The sequence below is a fragment of the Pantherophis guttatus genome, chromosome 3 (genome assembly GCF_059756535.1).
Source record: "Pantherophis guttatus breed Tessera chromosome 3, ASM5975653v1, whole genome shotgun sequence".
Lineage (NCBI taxonomy): Eukaryota > Metazoa > Chordata > Lepidosauria > Squamata > Colubridae > Pantherophis > Pantherophis guttatus.
The window spans coordinates 27,158,867-27,179,029 of NC_142065.1; the positions used below are offsets into that span (position 1 = coordinate 27,158,867).

Genomic DNA, 20,163 nt, shown 5'->3' on the forward strand with positions numbered 1-20,163 from the left:
CTCTCTGTGGGGGCCAAGATCTCACCCCCAATAGTCAGCGATGGCGCCAGCTGACTATACCGGGACGCCGGAAGCCACAGCTCAAACTTGAGTTTGAGCCTGTTTCTCCCCATCCAGATCCGCACGGCTTCCAGGCACCGGGACATCACATCAAGGGCATCATTGGGGTGGTTCGGAGTGGAGATGTATAGCTGAGTGTCGTCAGCGTACTGATGGAATCTCACTCCGAAACCATGGATGATCTCGTTCAGCGGCTTCACATAAATGTTGAACAGAAGAGGCGAGAGGACTGACCCTTGCAGCACCCCACAAACAAGGCACCTCGAGGTTGACCTCTGCCCCCTGCCAACACAAACTGCGTGCGGTCGGAGAGGAAGGAGGAGAACCACCGCAACACGGTGCCCCCCACTCCTAACCCCTCCAATCGTCGCAGCATGATACCATGGTCGATGGTATCAAAAGCCGCTGAGAGATGTAATAGGACCAGGACAGAGGAACAACCCCTGTCCCGAGCCCTCCAGAGATCATCAACCAATGCAACCAATGCCGTTTCCGTGCTGTGCCCTGGCCTGAAGCCCGACTGGAACGGGTCTAGATAATCGGCTTCATCCAGGTACTGGGGCAGTTGTCGCGCTACCACACTCTCAACAACCTTCGCCATGAAGCGAAGGTTGGAGACTGGGCGATAATTCGCTAATGTAGCCGGGTCCAGGGAAGGCTTCTTGTGGAGAGGCCTCACCACTGCCTCTTTCAAAAAGGGGGGGAAGTAACCTTCACTCAAAGAAGCGTTAATAATCCCCTGGGCCAGCCTCGTGTAACTTCCCGGGAGGCCAGCACCAACCAGGAGGGACACAGATCCAACAAACATGTGGCAGCGCTAAGCCTCCCCAGAATCCTGTCCATGTCCTCGGGAGTCACAGGGTCAAACTATTTCTTGTGCTATTTGTTTCTTATATAACATTTCTTGTCTGTCTGTCTGTCTGTTTGCTTGTCTGCCTTTTTATCCTATTTCTCATTTATATAGCTGCCCATCTCACAGAACAAGCCCTTCTGGGCAGTTTACAGCACATAAAAACAATAAATAAATACCTAAAATCATAATTATTAATAGAAAACATCAAAACTTATTTATTGTTACTTATTTATTTACATAAAAGGGGAAGACCTTTGAAATGGGAAATAAGGAAGATTATTCCCACCATGTCAAAATGGTTTCATATTGGATAATGATTAAATTTGCCTTCACATACATCCTTTTCTGAGGCAGTATTTACCAGCATCCTTTCAAAGTAATTTTTTTGAACTTTTATTTGGTTTAATGAATCAAAAGGAATCAATCAATTCAATATTTTGAAGGTAGCTTTTCTTGCTGATTCCTGTAGCCTAGGTAATTTAATAAGTGTCGTTTTCTGGTTCATTTTGTGTATTTTACAGAACTGGCCTGCTTTGTAATGAGTAGGGCAAACTTTTAATGTTTCTTTCTCAACATCACAAATAGGAAGTTCATTGCATTTTTACACCACCATGCATCCAAGAGCTCAAGGCTGTGTACACAGTACTTTTTTTCCGCAAAGCAATTCTGTGCTATAAACTGTGCTGCAGTATGAATACAGTCTAGAAAGGATTATAAATTATTTGAGACTTTGGAAAGTGAAGAGGATTAGCTGGTCTGAATATAAGCTTTAGTTTGCATCATCTTGCATCACGTTACAATTCTGTAGAAAATAGTCCAGCTGATTGGGCAGCTCAGAAATTGTTGGGTCTGCTTTCTTCATGTAACTCAAGGTAGCTTGAAAAGAGAAAATAATAAATACTAGTTACAAAGTGTTAAGTCTTCTGATTTTCACCACTACCAAACATGCTTTACTGGGGTTTGTTCCTACTTGGCAGGAAGTGATAATAAAGCAAAACTATAGAATCATGCATTGAAGTATGTAAAAATGTAAAAGAATCTTGGAGATAATTTTAGTCCAGCTTCCTGTCCTGTGCAAAACCCCACAGAAGTGAAACTTTTTTCAAACCATTATCATTTCTCTTTAAAGAAATGTGTTTCTATCCTGCATATTGTTAAGGACAATTTTTGGTTCTGGAAGGAACAGGAGAGAACACTTCTATATTTCAATTTTTCATTCTGATTTCATTTCAGCTGATATTGAAAATGGGCAGCGGGGGCTGGACCCTGAGCAGATGCAACAACAGCAGCTTAAACTTTGGGAAAGGCAGAGATTCTTTGAAGAAGTTTTCCAGCACGATGTTGATTTCTTCTTCCCAGTATCACATCTGCAGATAGAACACAGGAGACGTAAGTTCAAGTGTCATGTTCATAGACCTTACATGGGCATCCTGTATCATCAAGTACCAGTGTTCTACTCCAAATCTCTTTTTGTGACACTTTATAGCAATTGTAGTACCACTGCTTTTCAGCAGGAAGGCAGCTATTTCCCACCTTGCGCCCAAAAATCCCTATAAAAATAACATCATGTGCCCTCAGATAGGCTCAATGCTGTTAAAATAACAAAACATCACATACAAATCCTAGAAGAATAAGAACTAGTCCTGTCCATGCTATGATGCAGCCTTGCTTTCTCTACATCATTGTGCAATTCAGTTTAGTCCCCAGGCTCCAGAAAAGGCTGCTTATCCTGTTTCATGGTACTGAATGGAAAAACTGTGTGTTATTTGTATGAGAACAGTCAGTAAATTTGTAATTTATTTGTGATTAATTTGGGCAGCAAGCTATGAAATGGAGATCCATTTCTTCCATAATAAGCGTAGGTATAAACCAGTGGTGAAATCCAATTTTTTTTACTACCAGTTTTGTGGGCGTGGCTTGGTGGGCGTGGTGTGGCTTGGTGGGCGTGGCAAGGGAAGGATACTGCAAAATCTCCATTCTCACCCCACTCCAGGGGAAGGATACTGCAAAATCTCCATTCCTACCCCACTCCAGGGGAAGGATACTGCAAAATCCCCATTCCCTTCCCACTCCTGGGGGAAGGATATTGCAAAATCTCCATTCCCACCACACTTGGGGGCCAGCCAGAGGTGGTATTTGCCGGTTCTCCAAACTACTCAAAATTTCCGCTACAGTTCTCCAGAACCTGCCAGAACCTGCTGGATTTCACGCCTGGTATAAACCATTATCAAGCTGTGTCTTGCCCTGTGCTATTATGAGAATTCTTCATGCAGTGTGATCTCTGATAGTTCCTACATCTTTCCAGCTCCCCTAGGTAGCATTTCTTCCATGGAGGTCAATGTCGACATGCTGGAACAGATGGACATGTTGGATCTCTCTGACCAAGACACTGTTGATGTATTTCTTAGCTGTGGGACCGAGGACAACAACAATGTAGCTACCCTGTTGCCAGGTATGTACAACTTCCATAACTACCCACATCAATTATTGGCCCCTGTGTTCCATCTGAAATATGTTATGGTAAAACTCTTTGTTCAGGGAAAGGGTTGGAAATTTAACCAAGTTAATGCAGTTCATCAACAGGTCCAGCATGGGCATTAATGGTAGAAATTAGTAAGGATGTAGATACAATGGGCAACAAGAATAATCTTGAGAAACAGGAAAAGAGTGGTCATAGTTAGACAAAACAAGTTTCAGTCTGAGGCAGAAATGTAATTTGAGGAAGCATTTCAGATTTGACCCTCCTTAATTCTGATGAAGGAAGGAAGGACTCACTGGAGAAGAGCCTAATGCTGGGAAAGATTGAGGGCAAAAGAAGAAGGGGACGACAGAGAACGAGGTGGCTGGATGGAGTCACTGAAGCAGTAGGTGTGAGTTTAAATGGACTCCAGAGGATGGTAGAGGACAGGAAGGTCTGGAGGAATGCTGTCCATGGGGTCGCAATGGGTCGGACACGACTTCGCAACTAACAACAACTAACAACAACAAAAATATTCCAATAAAAATAGTATTAGCATTCTTGACTTTAATTTCCTAGTCTAGTCTACCTCAAAGGGCTGACAACAGAAGAGAGATGGCCTCCTAGGGAAACTCTTAGCATCCTGGTCATTAGAAATAGCACCTTAACTTGTCTTCTCAGCCTATGACACAGTTTTCATTGGTATCTTTTTCTGCAACTATGAAAAATACTGTAGAAACTTTAAAAATATATTATTTATTTATTTATCTATCTATCTATCTATCTATCTATCTATCTATCTATCTATCTATCTATCTATCTATCTATCTATCTATCTATCTATCTATCTATCTATCTATAATTTTATACCGCCCTTCTCCCAAAGGGACTCAGGGCGGTTTACAGCCAAGATAAAAAGCAACAATATAAAGGTTAAAAACAATTTAAAATTATTAGATAGTTTGGCCAATCATCTAAAATACAATAACCCATTAAAATAATATTTTAGGCCAGCCCTGCTTGATGGAATAATAGCGTTTTAAGGGTGCGGCGGAAGGTACAGAGGTCGGAAATCCGACGAATCTCCGGGGGCAGCTCGTTCCAGAGGGCAGTTACTCCCACAGAGAAGGCTCTCCTCCTGGGGGTCACCAGTCGACACTGTCTAACTGACGGCACCCTGAGGAGACCCTCTCTGTGGGAGCGTACTGGTCGGTAGGAGGCTATTGGAGGCAGAAGGCGGTCTCGTAAATATCCAGGTCCTATGCCATAGAACGCTTTAAAGGTAGCGACCAACACCTTGAATCGCACCCAGAAAACCACTGGGAGCCAGTGCAGCTCGCGCAGGAGCGGTGTTACATGGGAGCACCGAGTCGCCGCCATAATCACCCGCGCGGCTGCATTCTGGACCAGCTGGAGCTTCCGGGTGCTCTTCAAGGGGAGCCCCATGTAGACAGCATTACAGTAGTCCAGACGGGAAGTGATGAGGGCGTGAGTGACTGTGCGCAAGGTGTCCCAGTCCAGAAAGGGGCGCAACTGGTGGATCAGGCGAACCTGATAAAAAGCCCCCCTGGCCACAGCTGTCAGATGGTCTTCTAAAGACAGCTGACAGTCCAGGAGGACACCCAAGTTGCGAACCCTCTCTGAGGGGGCCAAAGTCTCACCCCCTATAGTCAGTGATGGAACCAACTGACTATGATGGGATGTCGGAAACCACAGCCACTTGGTCTTGGAGGGGTTGAGCCTGAGCTTGTTTCTCCCCATCCAGATCCGTACGGCCTCCAGGCACCAGGTCATCACTTCAAGGGCATCATTGGGGTGGCCCAGGGTGGAAATGTACAGCTGAGTGTCATCAGCGTACTGATGGAAATCCACCCCGAAGGGTGACTTTTTGTTCTGTCATATTCTCTTGCTCTGTTTTCTAAAATTAAAGTCAGATAGAAATAGATAGGGTAGAAATCAGGGAAAGTACTGGGAAAAATATTCATAAGTGAGATGGTATACAATGGAACCAATCTTGTATAATACCGTATTTCCCCGAAAATTATATTTTTTTTGAACCCTGAAATAAGCTCTTGGCCTTATTTTCGGGGAGGTCTTATTATTTTGGGGTACGTGGAGCAAGACGGGGCTCCTCTTGCCGTCTTACGCAATTTCCAGCTCTGCGTTTAAATATTATCAAAGGATGTCTTATTTTTGGGGAAACCGGGTACATTGAAATACATTGAAAAACTATGCTATCAAATAGAGTCAGTCAAAGAAGCTCTATCCCAGGCATATTCCTTTTAAGGGAGATTATAATTGCTTTTTAGTGGGAGCATTGAGTTGGGAGATGAAGTCATAACCCAAAACAAATTTCCAGATGGCCACTGGACAAGGCTTGAGCGTTTTTGTTTTATAAGTTCCCCACTGTAGCTGAAAAACTCAAATACCCATAATCAGTTTAAACCCAGAAGGTATTGTATGCCTTTCTGTTAATCCAGAAACCTCACAACCCTGACTAATGTTCTGCCATTAGTACAGAGAAACTCTTGTTTTCCCCTTTCCTACAGACCATTCTTTATTTGCTCTAAACTTTCAAGTATTTCCTATTACCCATATGTATTCTTTACTCCTTTTCAGAAACGTATAGCTTCCATTTTGTCATGTCTGGCCCTTTCTGTGTTAATTTGAATTGAACAAAATTGAAATAATGAAGTAAGCCCCAAAGACCATGGGTATGCTGCTGTTGGCATTAGATAATTCTGGCATTCTGTAAAACTTGAAACATCACGAGCATTTATATAAATTAAAGTCTAAGGAAACAATTGGCTTTCTTACTCCCACTGACAAGATTTGGGTGTCTGTTTATCCACCTTAGCCAATCTTAACCAAGGAATCTTAACCAAGATTCCTATTATTATCTTAGCAATATGAATCTTGGTTTAAGGCAGGAGCAGCCATGTCATGGGTCTCTGACATGTCCCCTAACCCTATTGTGATCCCCAGAACTTCTGCAGCTCACACTACTCAGTGGCAAAATTGCTGACACCATAAGTAAAGGTTTGGATCAAAATAAGGGTCAAAGCAGGAGCAGTATAACCTCCTTTAGAAGTAATACACCTTTGTCACTCCATAAATTGAGCCCCTAAATTAGATTAAACGTTTTTGCCCTAACTAACTTCATGACATCCCAGTATTAGTGGCCATGCTAATAGGCACTTGAAACTTATTCAGAGTTGGCTGCAGTTGGAATGATTTATAAGCCATGTAAATAAATAAATTAAATAAATACACAATAATTCAATGTTAAAAAGAGAGCTGTACAGTTTATGGCCATATATAGTATCAGTTTGGAAAAAAACATTTCTGGGCTTTTCAGGACAAGACATCCCCGCCCCCCCTCCCCAAAAAGTGAACCCAAGGATTTACCTGTGGCAGATACATTCCATTGCTGTTTTGCTGGTCTTTTTGGATAGAATAAAGTACCCAGCCTTAAGGATGTCCTCAAGTGTGTATTTGCCCACTTTGTGCCAAGAGGGTAGACTGACTCCACAGCAGGTCCGAATCAGTGGTGAAATCCAAATTTTTTTACTACTGGTTCTGTGGGCGTGGCTTGGTGGGCATGGTGTGGCTTGGTGGGTGGGGCAGGGGAAAGATACTGCAAAATCTCCGTTCCCACCCCACTCTGGGGCCAGCCAGAAGTGGTATTTTCCGATTCTCTGAACTACTCAAAATTTCTGCTACTGGTTTTCCAGAACCTGTCAGAACCTGCTGGATTTCACCCCTGGTCCGAACCCATTTTGTGTCCTGTGATAAGCAGGCTGCACAGAGAGGTGTGCAAGATGTTTCAGAGCAGAAACTTTTCAAACTCAGCCTGGAAAAGAAACCTGCTGTTTTAAAGCTCAACGCTCATTGTTCTGACTTTACTGGAATTGTTTCAAGTTAGAAAATGCTCTGTTTGGGTTAGAAAATGGGAGTTTTGGAGCCATTTGGATCTGCTGCCCAAAATTAAAAGAGGAAAAACAACCCGTCTGGTGATAGTAGTGTCTTGCGTGCCTGCATTGTCTGCTGTCTGCACATTGTGAACTGTTTTTATAGCACCTCGTCGTCTTCTTCCCTCTGGCTTTTTACTTATCACATTTTCTCCCCTGGTTTTTTTTTTTTTTTTTTTTTTTGGTAATGTTTATTCTGAGGAGTGGGGAATGGAGAGTGCAGGGAAGCTGTTGCTTAACAACCCCATACTTGTTGCTAAGCAACAGTGCTTTCCTTACTCCGCTCTTTCTAGGTTTGCCTAAATAACAATGTCTGAAATTTATGAAAAGAAATAACTGTTCCAAGGACACAGCCAAGTTCCCCTTGATGAATCTCAAAATGCTAAATTTCTAACAGAGGTGCCCACATTTCTCTTGTGCTCTTCTTCTGCATCTTTTATTATTAAAGTTGACCCAATATTCCTGGGAATAGCTAAAGCAGAGGTCTTCAAGCTTGGCAGCTTTAAGACTTGTGGACTTCAACTCCCAGAATTCTGGGAGTTGAAGTCCTCAAGTCTTAAAGCTGCCAAGTTTGAAGACCTCTGAGCTAAAGTAACTGATTTCATTCAAATCAAACAATGGATAAATGCACAGGAGTAAACTGTTTGTATGTTTTGTTCATGTGGCAATCCTGACAGAAGATGCTTAATGTTTTCTCTTTGCTGCATATACCAGTTTTTGACTTAAGAATTCTGGATATCTTGAGCCAAATTTATTTTACAGGGAGTGGCCATTTTCCATCACATCTTGCATTCCATCACTCTGTGGCCTTCATTAATCTCATTTCATGAAATAGTAAAATAGCAATATGATCTGGGAGTTGGATAAAGCAGGCTGACTGTATTTCCTGATCTAAGTAAAATACTTCTAAAGTTAAATACCCTTTGCCACCATCACTTTAAGGACCATTTCTGTGATACTCCGGATGTTTGTTTGTTTGTTTAATTATTTTGTCAACAAGTACAAGGAAACAAGTATCAGTATAGACATAGACATGGACACATGAAAATATGGCACAAATAAATGGATATAAATAAGCAAAACTTTGCCATAAACACATAAAATGAGTACATATAAATGGGGACAGTATGACAGGGACGGTAGGCACACTGGTGTGCTTATGCATGCCCCCTAATGTTGAAACTACAACTTCCAACAGCTCCAGCCAGAGGTGAGGTACGTTTGACACTGGAGTTAAACAACATCTGAAAGGGCACAGATGGCCTCACATCATAGGTGGAGGTAGAGATATCAGGTGCAACAGGTTATCATCATGCCAATTATGCACCAAATGGCATTTGTATCATAGCATAATGTGCTGTGATGCATGAGATGTCATTGTGTTCTATCAAATGATTTTATTGAATGCATGTACAGTGAATGTAAAGTTTACAAATTTGTAAAAATGAAATTATAAAAATCCAGCAAAGCAATTAGTCAGTTTGTTAAGTCCCTGGATAGTCAGCACTACTAACATCTCCAAAATACTTTTGAATTTGTGTAGATTAAGACCTTTTTTAAATGCTGTGATTTAAAGCTGACCCATCTTCCTTCGAATGCCAGGAGACTTTAAAATTTGTGCTGGAGGGAACAGGGCTCAGTTATACCACAATGATTCACCCTGAGAGTGATTCAGATATTTCACAACATAGCCTTCTCACATTCCACTTAAGTAGCTTCACTGATGAAATCTCCAGGCTGTGAGATTTACAAACCAGGCACCAAAGCTCCTGTCCAAAGATGGAGAAGGAATGTAAAGTTTGTCCATTGCATAAAGAATAGCTCAAAGATTCATTCATAGATAGGATCTAGACCAAACAACAGCCCAGCTCTGTGTGGAAGGCTACAGGATCACTGGCTTCATCTGTCCCTGAATCCAATAGGCCAGTGGATCTCATATTCATTAGCATGTTTCATGATGTTTCATTAGCCAGTTAGATCCTAACTATTATTTTGGGGGAGGGGAGACTCTTACTGGGTTGTTCTTTTATGTATCTCGACCTTATGAGCCCTGGTGGCACAGTGGTTAGAATGCAGTACTGCAGGCTATTTCTGCTGACTACCGGCTGCCTGCAATTTGGCTGTTCGAATCTCACTAGGCTCAAGATTGACCCATCCTTCCATCCTTCCGAGGTTGGTAAAATGAGGACCCAGATTGTTGGGGGCAATATGCTGACACTGTAAATGAGTTAGAGAGCACTGTGAAGGGGTATATAAGTCTAAGTACTATTGCTAAGTGCTATTGCTATTATGGTAACTTGAGGACCATGTTTCCTATCATGATTACATCACTTCACCAGGAAATATGAGGCGAGATTAATAACATTCCGTATCTTCTATTGAATAAATAATTCTGCCTTTGAAATATAAATTTTTGTGTAGAGAGAGGCAGAATGTAGACAACGTAAAAATGGAGATGAATGACCCATAATAATCACAGGTGTAGTCGCACAAGCAATTGCAGAAACTGTTTGGACTCAGGAATGTTCATTCAGGGTACATCCCACATATTTGCAAATTTTCTTCCAGGAGCAAAAGATTCAGAAACATGTTGTTTAGGAATTTAGCTCTGCCCTTGAGAAGTAGCTGAGAGAGGGAGAATGGTTGCCTAGTCCCAGGAGAATGAAAAGTATGGGAAAGAGACTCAGCCTAGCTCCACCTTGATATTTTTCGCTTTCAAAAGGGACAGTGAGGATTTTGGACAGATTTTCAAAATTGTGTAAATACCGCTACAACGGTAAAGTGGCCTTCCTGGAATTCCTGCCGGGTATGTTTCTTGACGTGACCTCCTGCAACACTGCAAGGAGCTGACACACGTTTTCCTTTTCTTTCATCTTAAGGCAAGGTCCTACAAAGCTGATAATTTTTTATAACAAATAGGAGGTGAAGTATTGATGCTGCAGTCTTACAAGAACATTTTTATATCCAAGTCACATCTTTTTCTCTAGTTGGCATCCATACTACGGCATTTCATGAACTTAGGCTGACTGTCCCCGTGCCATAATAAACATCATAAAATAAAAATGCATCAGCACGATTCAAACCATACAATTAAACTGCTAAGCAAGGGGTAGTCACACCTTTCATCAAACTGGTCCCCTCTTTTGGACCACCGCAGAATGTTTAATGTTAAGCATTAAGGGAAGCTGTCTCACTGTTGCCTCTCAGATTACATTTTGTGATTTGTATTCTAAACTCTGCAGAATATATCCAAAGATGTACATGTTTATAACATTTTTAAATTAGGTCAGGCTTGACAAAATGCCCGAAAAGCCTGCTTATGATGGATTCTTCTGGCACAGTGAAGGGTTATGCAGAACTAGAGAAAAGGGATTCTCATCCACCACTTATTATCTGCAGGGTGACTGCAAGGAAAGATCAGCTCAGTCTGTGGAACTGGGTAGCTTATCTCCACATATGTATGTAGTGCAATGAGCTCATAATATTCCCTACAGCGTGTAACTGTCAGGGGGCATTGAATTCTAGGCAATCTGCAAGGTTTTGTTTGTTTGTCTGTTTGTTTGGAGAAGGATTGATCATTGAATAAATGCTTCCCAGAAGAAATGAAGTTTAAACTCTGACCTAAAATGGCATTTTTCTTGTCCGTACTATAGCTTTGGGAGTGATTTACATGCAACATATTTAAGTCTGGAACAGTAGTACGACGTATTACTTTGTTCAACTCTGATGATGCAATAACAAAATTTAGTGCATTTTGCATTTTCTATTAATAGCCTGGTGTGCATGTGTCTGTTAACTGATTTCAAAAAGCAGTGCATATCTTTGAAAAACTGCAGCAATACTTAGAATTTCCTACTGTACTTTCTGCAAAATGAAGTGGTAGCATTTGAACAAGAACTTAGGTTAATTTTGTGTCTTCATGAATATATGCATTTGCAAAAATGGAAAAATAATTATAATTTAGATTTCAGTGCAGACTTGCACAATTTTGCATTTTAAAGCAGTACACAAAAAGTTTGTTATTCAAAACTTGCACTTTCCTAAATTTTACCATAAAGTTTATCAACACATTTGTATGTAAGTTACTAAGGGAAAGGTCTGCGCAAAGATGTAGATATTCATGAAAACAAAGAATAAAATATACTGGGATATTATTAGCTGATAATGTATGCAGGAGGGTAATATGACAAAAGAAGTATGTATGTTTACAGAAATGTGCACCAACATTCATGCAATTTTAATGCAGAGTTCTCAAGTTTGGTTCAAGCAACTGCAATACACAGTAGCTGTAAAGTAAAAACTAAACCTGGTATAGTAGATCCGCTTATCCCTAAAGGCTGATACCAGGATATTATGGGACAGGATGAACCAGGTGCCAATCATCTAATTAATGTCTTCCTTCTTTTCTTTTTGTCCATCTCCTTTGCCAGATTCTAACCCTTTCCAGGAAGATATTTCTCTGCAAGTGCCCAATACAGTTGAGGTCAAATCACGAATTTCGTCCACATCATCTGCCTCTACAGACCTGAATAGCCTGGACACCAGTGAAGAAGGAGCTGAGACTCCTGTGGTGCAGTCAGATGAGGAAGAATTGGAGCAAGATGGGTCTGAAGAACAGGAGAGCAAGAGCTAGCGAGGTTTTCCATCCATCGTGCTATAACGGACCCTGCCAGCATGAGATTATGAACATGACTGGATTGCTCTGATTCCCACTGTGTAAAACCCACAAAAACTCCCTGTCCAATTGTTGTACTTGGGGAAGATTCAAGATGATCTTTCCTCCTGCAAGATGGTCAATGCATGGATAAGGCAACAGAAGAGGGAGAATAGGGTGAGGCATGGGTGCTACAGAATTAAAATAGAATTTAACTCTCCATCTTTTTACACATATAGTAATGCTTCTGCTTCCCTCACATGAGGACTCCGTTTGCTGCAAGGCTACAAAGATTTAAAACAAGGCCTTTATGCAAACTGATAGGCTCCCTAATCCTAACACATATATACACACAAACATGAATGCAGCATGTCTTTAATTGTAACATAATAGAAAATTACATTCCTTTCAAGCAAGCAGCTGGGATGACGTGTGTTACTGGGAAAGGAACAATGAGGCTACCTGGAGAGGAAAGATGGAGAAGGAATAGCTGAAAGGTGGTGGGACTAAAATAATTTGAAAGGTTCTTGGAGTGAATCAGATTTTTATTAACTTTTTCATTCGTCTGATTTTACATCCTTATATTGCAAATGAAGGGCATGTACCACAAAGCACAGGAAGAGCTCTGGAGGAGGGAAATGGGTCTTATGGAAAAGCTACACAGTCAGGACAGTCCTTAGAAAAATTTCCTTTGAGCCTCCATACTGAACACCTCAGTAGTAAAGTGAACTTTGATTGCTCTCCCATAAATTTTAAAGTAGCCCAATTATTTCTACGATGAAAACATCATCTCCATTTCCCCCAATCATTTTTATTTTATTTGATGGGGGAGAAATGGCTTTCAGATCTTTTTCCATGGGAGAAGAACATTTCGTACATTTTTTCATGGCTGTAATGCTGTGTCTTTATATTTACCTTAGTTGTAAAGTGCCTGAGAGGTACTTGTGTGTGCTCTACCTTTCATTCCACAGTCACATCTCCCACTCTCTGGCATCCCAGCCTTCAATTATATTGGTGAAGGTCAAATCAGACAAAGACTGCCAAACAAAACTCCTTCCATAGAGCTTTTTCAGATTAAGAAGAAGGGGTAGTCAAAGATGCTGTGGAATGATGCAGATACAGATAATAGGGGACAAAAAGGACTACTGACTGCCTCTTTATAAATTTAATTACACTGATAGAATATTTGTAGCTCGAAATTGAACTGTGAGGTCCTTGGTGCTCTCTGAGTTTGGTGGTTTTCTTGCAGACATTTCATTACCAAACTAGGTAACTTCATCAGTGCTAAAATATTTACACTAAAAATGTCTCTTCCCCCCCGCCCCCCCAAAATAATAAATCCCTGGCATATGAGGCAGATAGAATGAGGCAGAAAAAGAGAATACTCTTTCTCCAGGAGAAGGAAGCTTTGTCGAAATTAGAGGACAGATTTTGGCACTTAAACTTTGCTTTCCTTTTGATATATTATTATTATAAAGAACTTGCTCCCTTTATTTTATATATATATATAATTTTTATTAGCACTTTTCACATGATTAAAAGATAAATATAATAATACAATGAGAGACCAACAAAAAAGAAAAGATAAAAGCATGAAAGATAGTACAAGCAGAAAAAAAGAAAAATATATAAAGAAGCAATCTCTTCCGATCTCCTTTAGAGCAATTACAAAATTATTGTGTCTATTTCCTCTTTAAAATTATCTTACATGATTCTCTTCCTGTATTTATTTTTATCCCACCTTTATATTATTTTTATAAATATTCAACACTTTTTAATCAGCAAATCCAAAAATCATTTTTTTTCTATTTTCAGCATAAAGTCCCTGTTCCAGTCTTTTATAAAAATATTTGTTTTATCCTGATCAAACAGCTCAGTTTTGTCATTACTGCCAATTCTGCCATCTTCACAATCCATTTCGCCATTATAGGTATGGCAGTATTTTTCCAACTTGGGAAATATAATAGCTGCAGTTATGCAAAATCTATAAAACATTTCTAATTGGTTATCCATAAGTGCTAGTTTCATTTGAATATTAGGCTTTAAAATTCTTTATGTCATTATACGTATTTTTTTTGTTTGTTTGTTCGTTTTTCACAAGTCTGCCATGCATGGCAAAATGATCCTTCATGCTTTTCACATTTCCAACATGGGTTAGAGGTACTGTTATACAGGAGCATTTTACATATTGCTGAACCACTATTTTGTAGCTAATGAGGAGTGATGCTGGAAATTTCAAATCAGGAGGCCAAGATGTTCCCTATCGTTGATGCGTAATAGTCACATGTGAAGGATGCATGAGATGAGTCTCAGAAAGTTCCTGGTAAAATCTCACCACGAGTATGAACCAGAGAGTTAGCTGTAGCATCACTTCATCTCTTTTCCAAAGCCTTCCTACTTCCTCGCTATGGGAACAATAATACTGAAAAATACATTGGTTGCAGTATCGAATTCTATAGTTTTAAGAGATTTGTACAGCCAATTGTTTGCATATGATTTTTTAAAAATGTAATTGCTTTGATCCAATATAGGTTTTAAAAGTGCCCCACCTCACAGGGACATTTGGGGGGGAAAATCCGAGAAGGTATATGTATGTAAAGTGCTTTGAACATTAAATGCTAAATAGTTTCATTATCATTTTTTTTTTTAATTTTAGCGATTAGGGTCAACTCAAAATCCTGGATATGTTTAGTAGACAAATTAGTAGTTTGGAAAAGGATGATGCTCTTCAAAAAAACATGCTGAAGATCATAACAATATACTAGATTAGGTTAAAGTGAATAGTTTATGGTTAACTGTGTCATGGGAACCAAGCAACTTTCTTAGTAAGTTATGTGGATCAGGCCACACTTCATCCCTTCACTTTAAGGGAAGGAATTCAGGCAGTGGGATAGATGAGAACTTGTGACTCCACTGTCAATGGGGACAGTTTGTAGGGTTTTCCTTCACTGCACTGTAGAACTGAAGATACAGATAGTCTTCAATTTATTACCATAATTGAGCCCAGAATTAGGATCATAAGTCCTTGCAATCATTAAGCAGGACACCATGTGACAAGGCCCGACTTTAACACATTTTTGTGCAGGCATTACAGGAACACTGTAATGGTTGTTAAGCGAATCATTAAACAAATTCATTATACCCAATGGATGGTGTTTGCTGAAAACTGCCAGAAACCAGCAAAAACACCAAAAACTGCAGTCATGTAACCACATGATGTGCAAACAGCAACAAAGGTGAACCAGTTGCTAAGGACACAAAAAATATAATTTGGGGGTGGGGGCAGCTACTGTAAATTCAAAATTGGGTGGTAAGTACCTTCTGTGGGAGGTTCCATTGCAACTTTGAACAATCACTTAGGCAAACAGTCACAATAAACCATGCCTGAAAAATGTTACAAATTCAGTGACATGTCAAACTGTCAACATCTTACATGCCGAAACCTTTAAGAGTAAACTAGTAGCAGATTTAGTAGCAAAACCACTGTGAGAGATGGAACTATACAGTAGTATTCATCTGAATGAGAACTTTCGTGGTTTGGGGCATATTGTTGAATTCCAATTCCCATTAGCCCCAGCCAGCATAGAGAATGAACAGCCATATGAGTCTCTGTGGGGAAAGAGATTTAAGAAAGCATGAAGGTAGGGGCTGCATGACCAGAGCCCGACCCAAATGTTACGTGCACAAAAGAGGTTTTGGCTGCCATCTCGACTACTTTTAATCCCCTTGTGTAAATGCCCCTGAACAATAATGATAGCCATTGTAGTCGACAGAGATTTGGCAGTCCCACAGGACAGAATGATTATGGAAGGTTTCAATATTCCTGATACTTAATTCATCTGTTTTTATTTGTTGACAACCTCACTGTGTGAAATAGCTGCCTTTGTGGACAGAGTCCTGCCTGTAGCTCTTAGTCAATTGGTTGGATTAATCCATTAAAACATGATGATTGACTAAAAAAATGTCTCCAAGTTAAATCTCTGCTAAATCAAGTGATAATTGAGAAGTAACAATGGGGTCAATTATAGCTAGAAGTCAGGGATGGGTTCTACTTACCTTTACTACCGGTTTGCAACGGGGCCGCACACGTGCATGCGCAGAAGCTTCCTGATGACATCGGGGTCGGTGGGCAGAGCCTCCCACCAGTTTTACTACCGGTTCTACAGAACCGGTCCAAACCGGTGGCAACCCACCACTGATAGAAGTGTTACAGGATCAAAAGCAATCTGATTTGTGGATATTTACATGATTTGATGTATATGGCATCAAGTGGGAAATACTTGAGTTTTAAACACGATAACACATTGATCCTTGGATAGAGTACTGGAAATAGGCGTGGGGAGAGAAAAAAACATGCAGAGTGCAGTCCTGTAACAAAATTTATACAACTTAGTAAACAGCCTATGAAACTGTCTTATTAGTTCTCAAGCCAGGTTTGTGACCGCTAATAATGTTAGTTTACAGACTGGTAACCAAGGCTAAAGATCAAAATTTTGTAGGCAGATTTAAAATTGTTTTAACACTGAAGTCTATGTCAGGCACTGCAGATTTACTCCTTCAAAGATAAATCACAAAATAATGTGATGGGTGGAGCCACGGGGTGCGGGGAAACCAACCTTGACTGTTTAACACAGAGTTCTTCAAACTTGGTAGCTTTAAGACTTGTGGACTTCAACTCCAGCATAGCTGGTTGGAGAATTCTGGGAGTTGAAGTCCACAAGTCTTAAAGCTGCCAAGTTTGAAGACCTCTGGTTTAACAGACTCAGTTGGTTCAAGTTAATACAGTATATAATTTTAAAACAATTGTTTCCAGATCCACATGGAATGGGGTGTTGGGATGTGGGGTGGAGAAGGAATCAGGCTGCTACATTGAATAGTAGAGAGGTGCTATACTTGCTTGAGTTCTGAAGCATTTACTTCAAATCATTTTTGAAGTGTGCCCAGTGCTATTAAGGAAAGGGCCCCCTCTCATTACCAGTGGCAATTTGTAAGGGCATTAATGCAATTAATTAATGGAAGGACATTTTCCCCGATAACAATCTGCTTAAGGTAAAGGTAAAGGTTCCCCTCGCACATATGTGCTAGTCGTTCCCGACTCTAGGGGGCGGTGCTCATCTCCGTTTCAAAGCTGAAGAGCCAGCGCTGTCCGAAGACGTCTCTGTGATCATGTGGCCAGCATGACTAAATGCCAAAGGCGCACAGAATGCTATTACCTTCCCACCAAAGGTGGTCCCTATTTTTCTACTTGCATTTTTTACATGCTTTTGAACTGATAGGTTGGCAGAAGCTGGGACAAGTAACGGGAGCTCACCCCGTTACACGGCACTAGGGATTCAAACCACTGAACTGCTGGCCTTTCGATTGACAACCTCAATGTCTTAGCTACTGAGCTACCGCGTCCCTAACAATCTGCATACTGATACCTTAAATGAATGTCATGCCTTGCTATCTGCACTGAAAGAGAATAGGTGTTCTTTTTCTGTGTGGCATCCATTCACATCCTTGAAAAGTCCTATCTCTCAAAATCATTGCTTTATTCCTGGTTCTTTCCCTCTTCTTCTATGGTTTATTAGGACTAGAAACCTGAGACTGCAAAAATCCAGACAACTGCTAGATGGCAGCAAAGCGATACAGTTTCAATTCTCTGCTGCCATCCAGTGGTCATCTGGATGTTTGTAACCTTAGGCTGGTAGCCTTGGGTTTATACAGTGAACCTCACCTTACCATAATCTGTTCAGTGAATCCATTTTTTTGAGCCTGCATGATACACTGAACCATTAACTGATTGCACATTCACATAACCCATTAGTCCAAACTGGTGGGTGACTAGATTTTGTGGCTCACAGACCTTAGAAAACTGACATAGGAAACCACTGACCTCAAGAATATTCAGGTTGCCCATGAACCAGTGGTAGGTTTCAAAGATTTTTATTACTGGTTCTGTGGGTGTGGCTTGGTGGGCGTGGCAGGGGAAGGATACTGTAAAATCTCCATTACCTCCCCACTCCAGGGGAGGTTACTGCAAAATCCCCATTTCCTCCTGATCAGCTGGGACTCAGGAAGCAGAGAATAGATGGGGGCGGGGCCGGTCAGACGTGGTATTTACCGGTTCTCTGAACTACTCAAAATTTCCACTACCGCTTCTTCAGAACTGGTCAGAACCTGCTGAAACCCACCTCTGCCATGAACTGCAAGTTGGCTTAAATCAGAATGGTGATACCTAGTATAAATGAGAATATAAAACTCTCCTTGAAAGAATAGAATAAGCTCAAGAGGAAAACGAAGTGCAATGTATAAATAACCTTGGGCTGGCTCAGTTCCTGGGGCCCTCTGTAGTTGCCTGGCATCTGTACTGAGTCAACACATCAGCCAGCCCTTTATGGCCCTGGTTGCAGCTTTTAGCACTAAAACTTCCGTCCAGGTGCAAATGACTCATAGACTCTCTCCCCCCCACTCCCTCTTGCAAGTGCAGCTCTCTAGTCATTGTTTTTGAGAGAAAGGTTGAATAGAAAAGGAGGGACTGAAAGGGGGAAGACTTTGGGAGGAACAGGTGGGTGGTGAGAAAGTCCAGAAAAAAAGATGTGGCAGCCACAAAACTCCCCACTTCTCAGTAAGGAAAAAGCCAGTGAAATAATGCAAGTGTTTTGAAAGGTCAACAGCTGAACTGCAGTCAGAAAATAATTCTTAATAGCTTTGCAGAGAAAAATGTCTTTCACACTTATCATATCTGATCATCTAGTCTAAAGCTTTTCACAGAAAAGCAATGAAAACTGTGGGAGGGGAATTTAAACAAGTAAAATGCATTAAAGTACAAAAGATACAATTTGTGATAATTCCATTAAGTAACTGGCCAGTTTGGTTAAAGGCCAGCTAAGGCTTTAGGTGCCAGATGCATGGAGAATGAAGCTCCTTATTGAACAGACATGTGAAGAGCCTAATAGCAATAGCATTTAAACTTGCATACTGCTTCATAGGGTTTTACAGCAGCCCTCTCTAAGCGGTTTACAGAGTCAGCATGTTGCCCCCAACAATGTGGATCCTCATTTTACCAACCTTGGAAAGCTGGAAGGCTGCATCAGCCTTAAGCCAGTGAGGATTGAACCAGTGGTGGAATTCATTTTTTTTTACTACCGGTTCTGTGGGTGTGGCTTGGTGGGCGTGGTGTGGCTTGGTGGGCATGGCAGGGGAAGGATGCTGCAAAATCTCCATTCCCTTCCCATTCCTGGGGCCAGCCAGAGGTGGTATTTGCCAGTTCTCTGAACTACTCAAAATTTCCGCTGCTGGTTCTCCAGAACCTGTCAGAACCTGCTGAATTTCACCCCTGGCTTGAACCCCCTGGCAGTCAGCAGAATTAACCTGCAATACTGCATCCTAATCACTGTGCCACCACTGCTGTTATAAAACTAGACTTCTTCCACTTCCCTCTGTATAATCATTAATAGATTAAAATGTCTATCTTCTTTTGCAGCTAGCAGTTCTATAGGGATAATGGGAGATCTAGGAACATAAATATAAATAAATAAAATAAATCATACAGCTGAGTTCACACACTGAGCTAAGGCATGGCTTGCTTAACCATGCTATACTATATAAGGTACAACTGACACCAGATATTTCCACCAGATGCTAACCCATAAATCATGGTTTTCAAACTACACTGTAGTGTACAGGCTCATTCAGCACACAAAGCCACAATCAAACAATCACATTATACACTAAGCTGTCATCGTAAACACTTAATAGACACCAAATTCAGAAGAAGCCCCCCAAGAGGCTCATTGCATCAGGGGTGGAGGAGTCATTTTATCTGCTGTGGTCTCGAAAAAAAAGTCTACTTCTGCCAGCAACTGTTTGCATTGAAAGAAATGTACCACAAAGTGCCAATGACAACGTATGTCTTGCTTTCTGAAGGTAGTGACAGAAAAGAATCTGGTGAATTCCTTATTATGTGCCATGTAACTATTAAAACATTTTAAATATTTCTCAGATAATTACTCAGAAGTAAGTACACAATTTAAAGGGTTGATCTGATTCTTCCTTCCTTTCTGCAGTAAATAATGTTTTATCAACTTCGCTTTGTAAAAGTCCCATGTACAAGTCAAATGAAGTTGAGAAAATGGCCAGTCCATTAGGTGATGAGGGTGACTGACATCATTGTATTATTGCT

The 20,163-nt window shown here is 40.9% G+C and overlaps 1 protein-coding gene across 1 annotated transcript in view; it reads left to right on the plus strand.

Annotated features, from left to right (window-relative positions):
• The window catches only part of DBNDD2 (dysbindin domain containing 2), a 31,799-nt gene extending 19,583 nt beyond the window's left edge, over nt 1-12,216 (plus strand). The window contains exons 2-4 of the mRNA XM_034413901.3: nt 2,147-2,302; nt 3,219-3,365; nt 11,773-12,216. Coding sequence (XP_034269792.1) covers nt 2,147-2,302; nt 3,219-3,365; nt 11,773-11,975 — 506 coding nt within the window. The 3' untranslated portion in view covers nt 11,976-12,216. The remainder of the gene's footprint in view (nt 1-2,146; nt 2,303-3,218; nt 3,366-11,772) is intronic.
• The last annotated feature ends 7,947 nt before the right edge of the window (nt 12,217-20,163 follow it).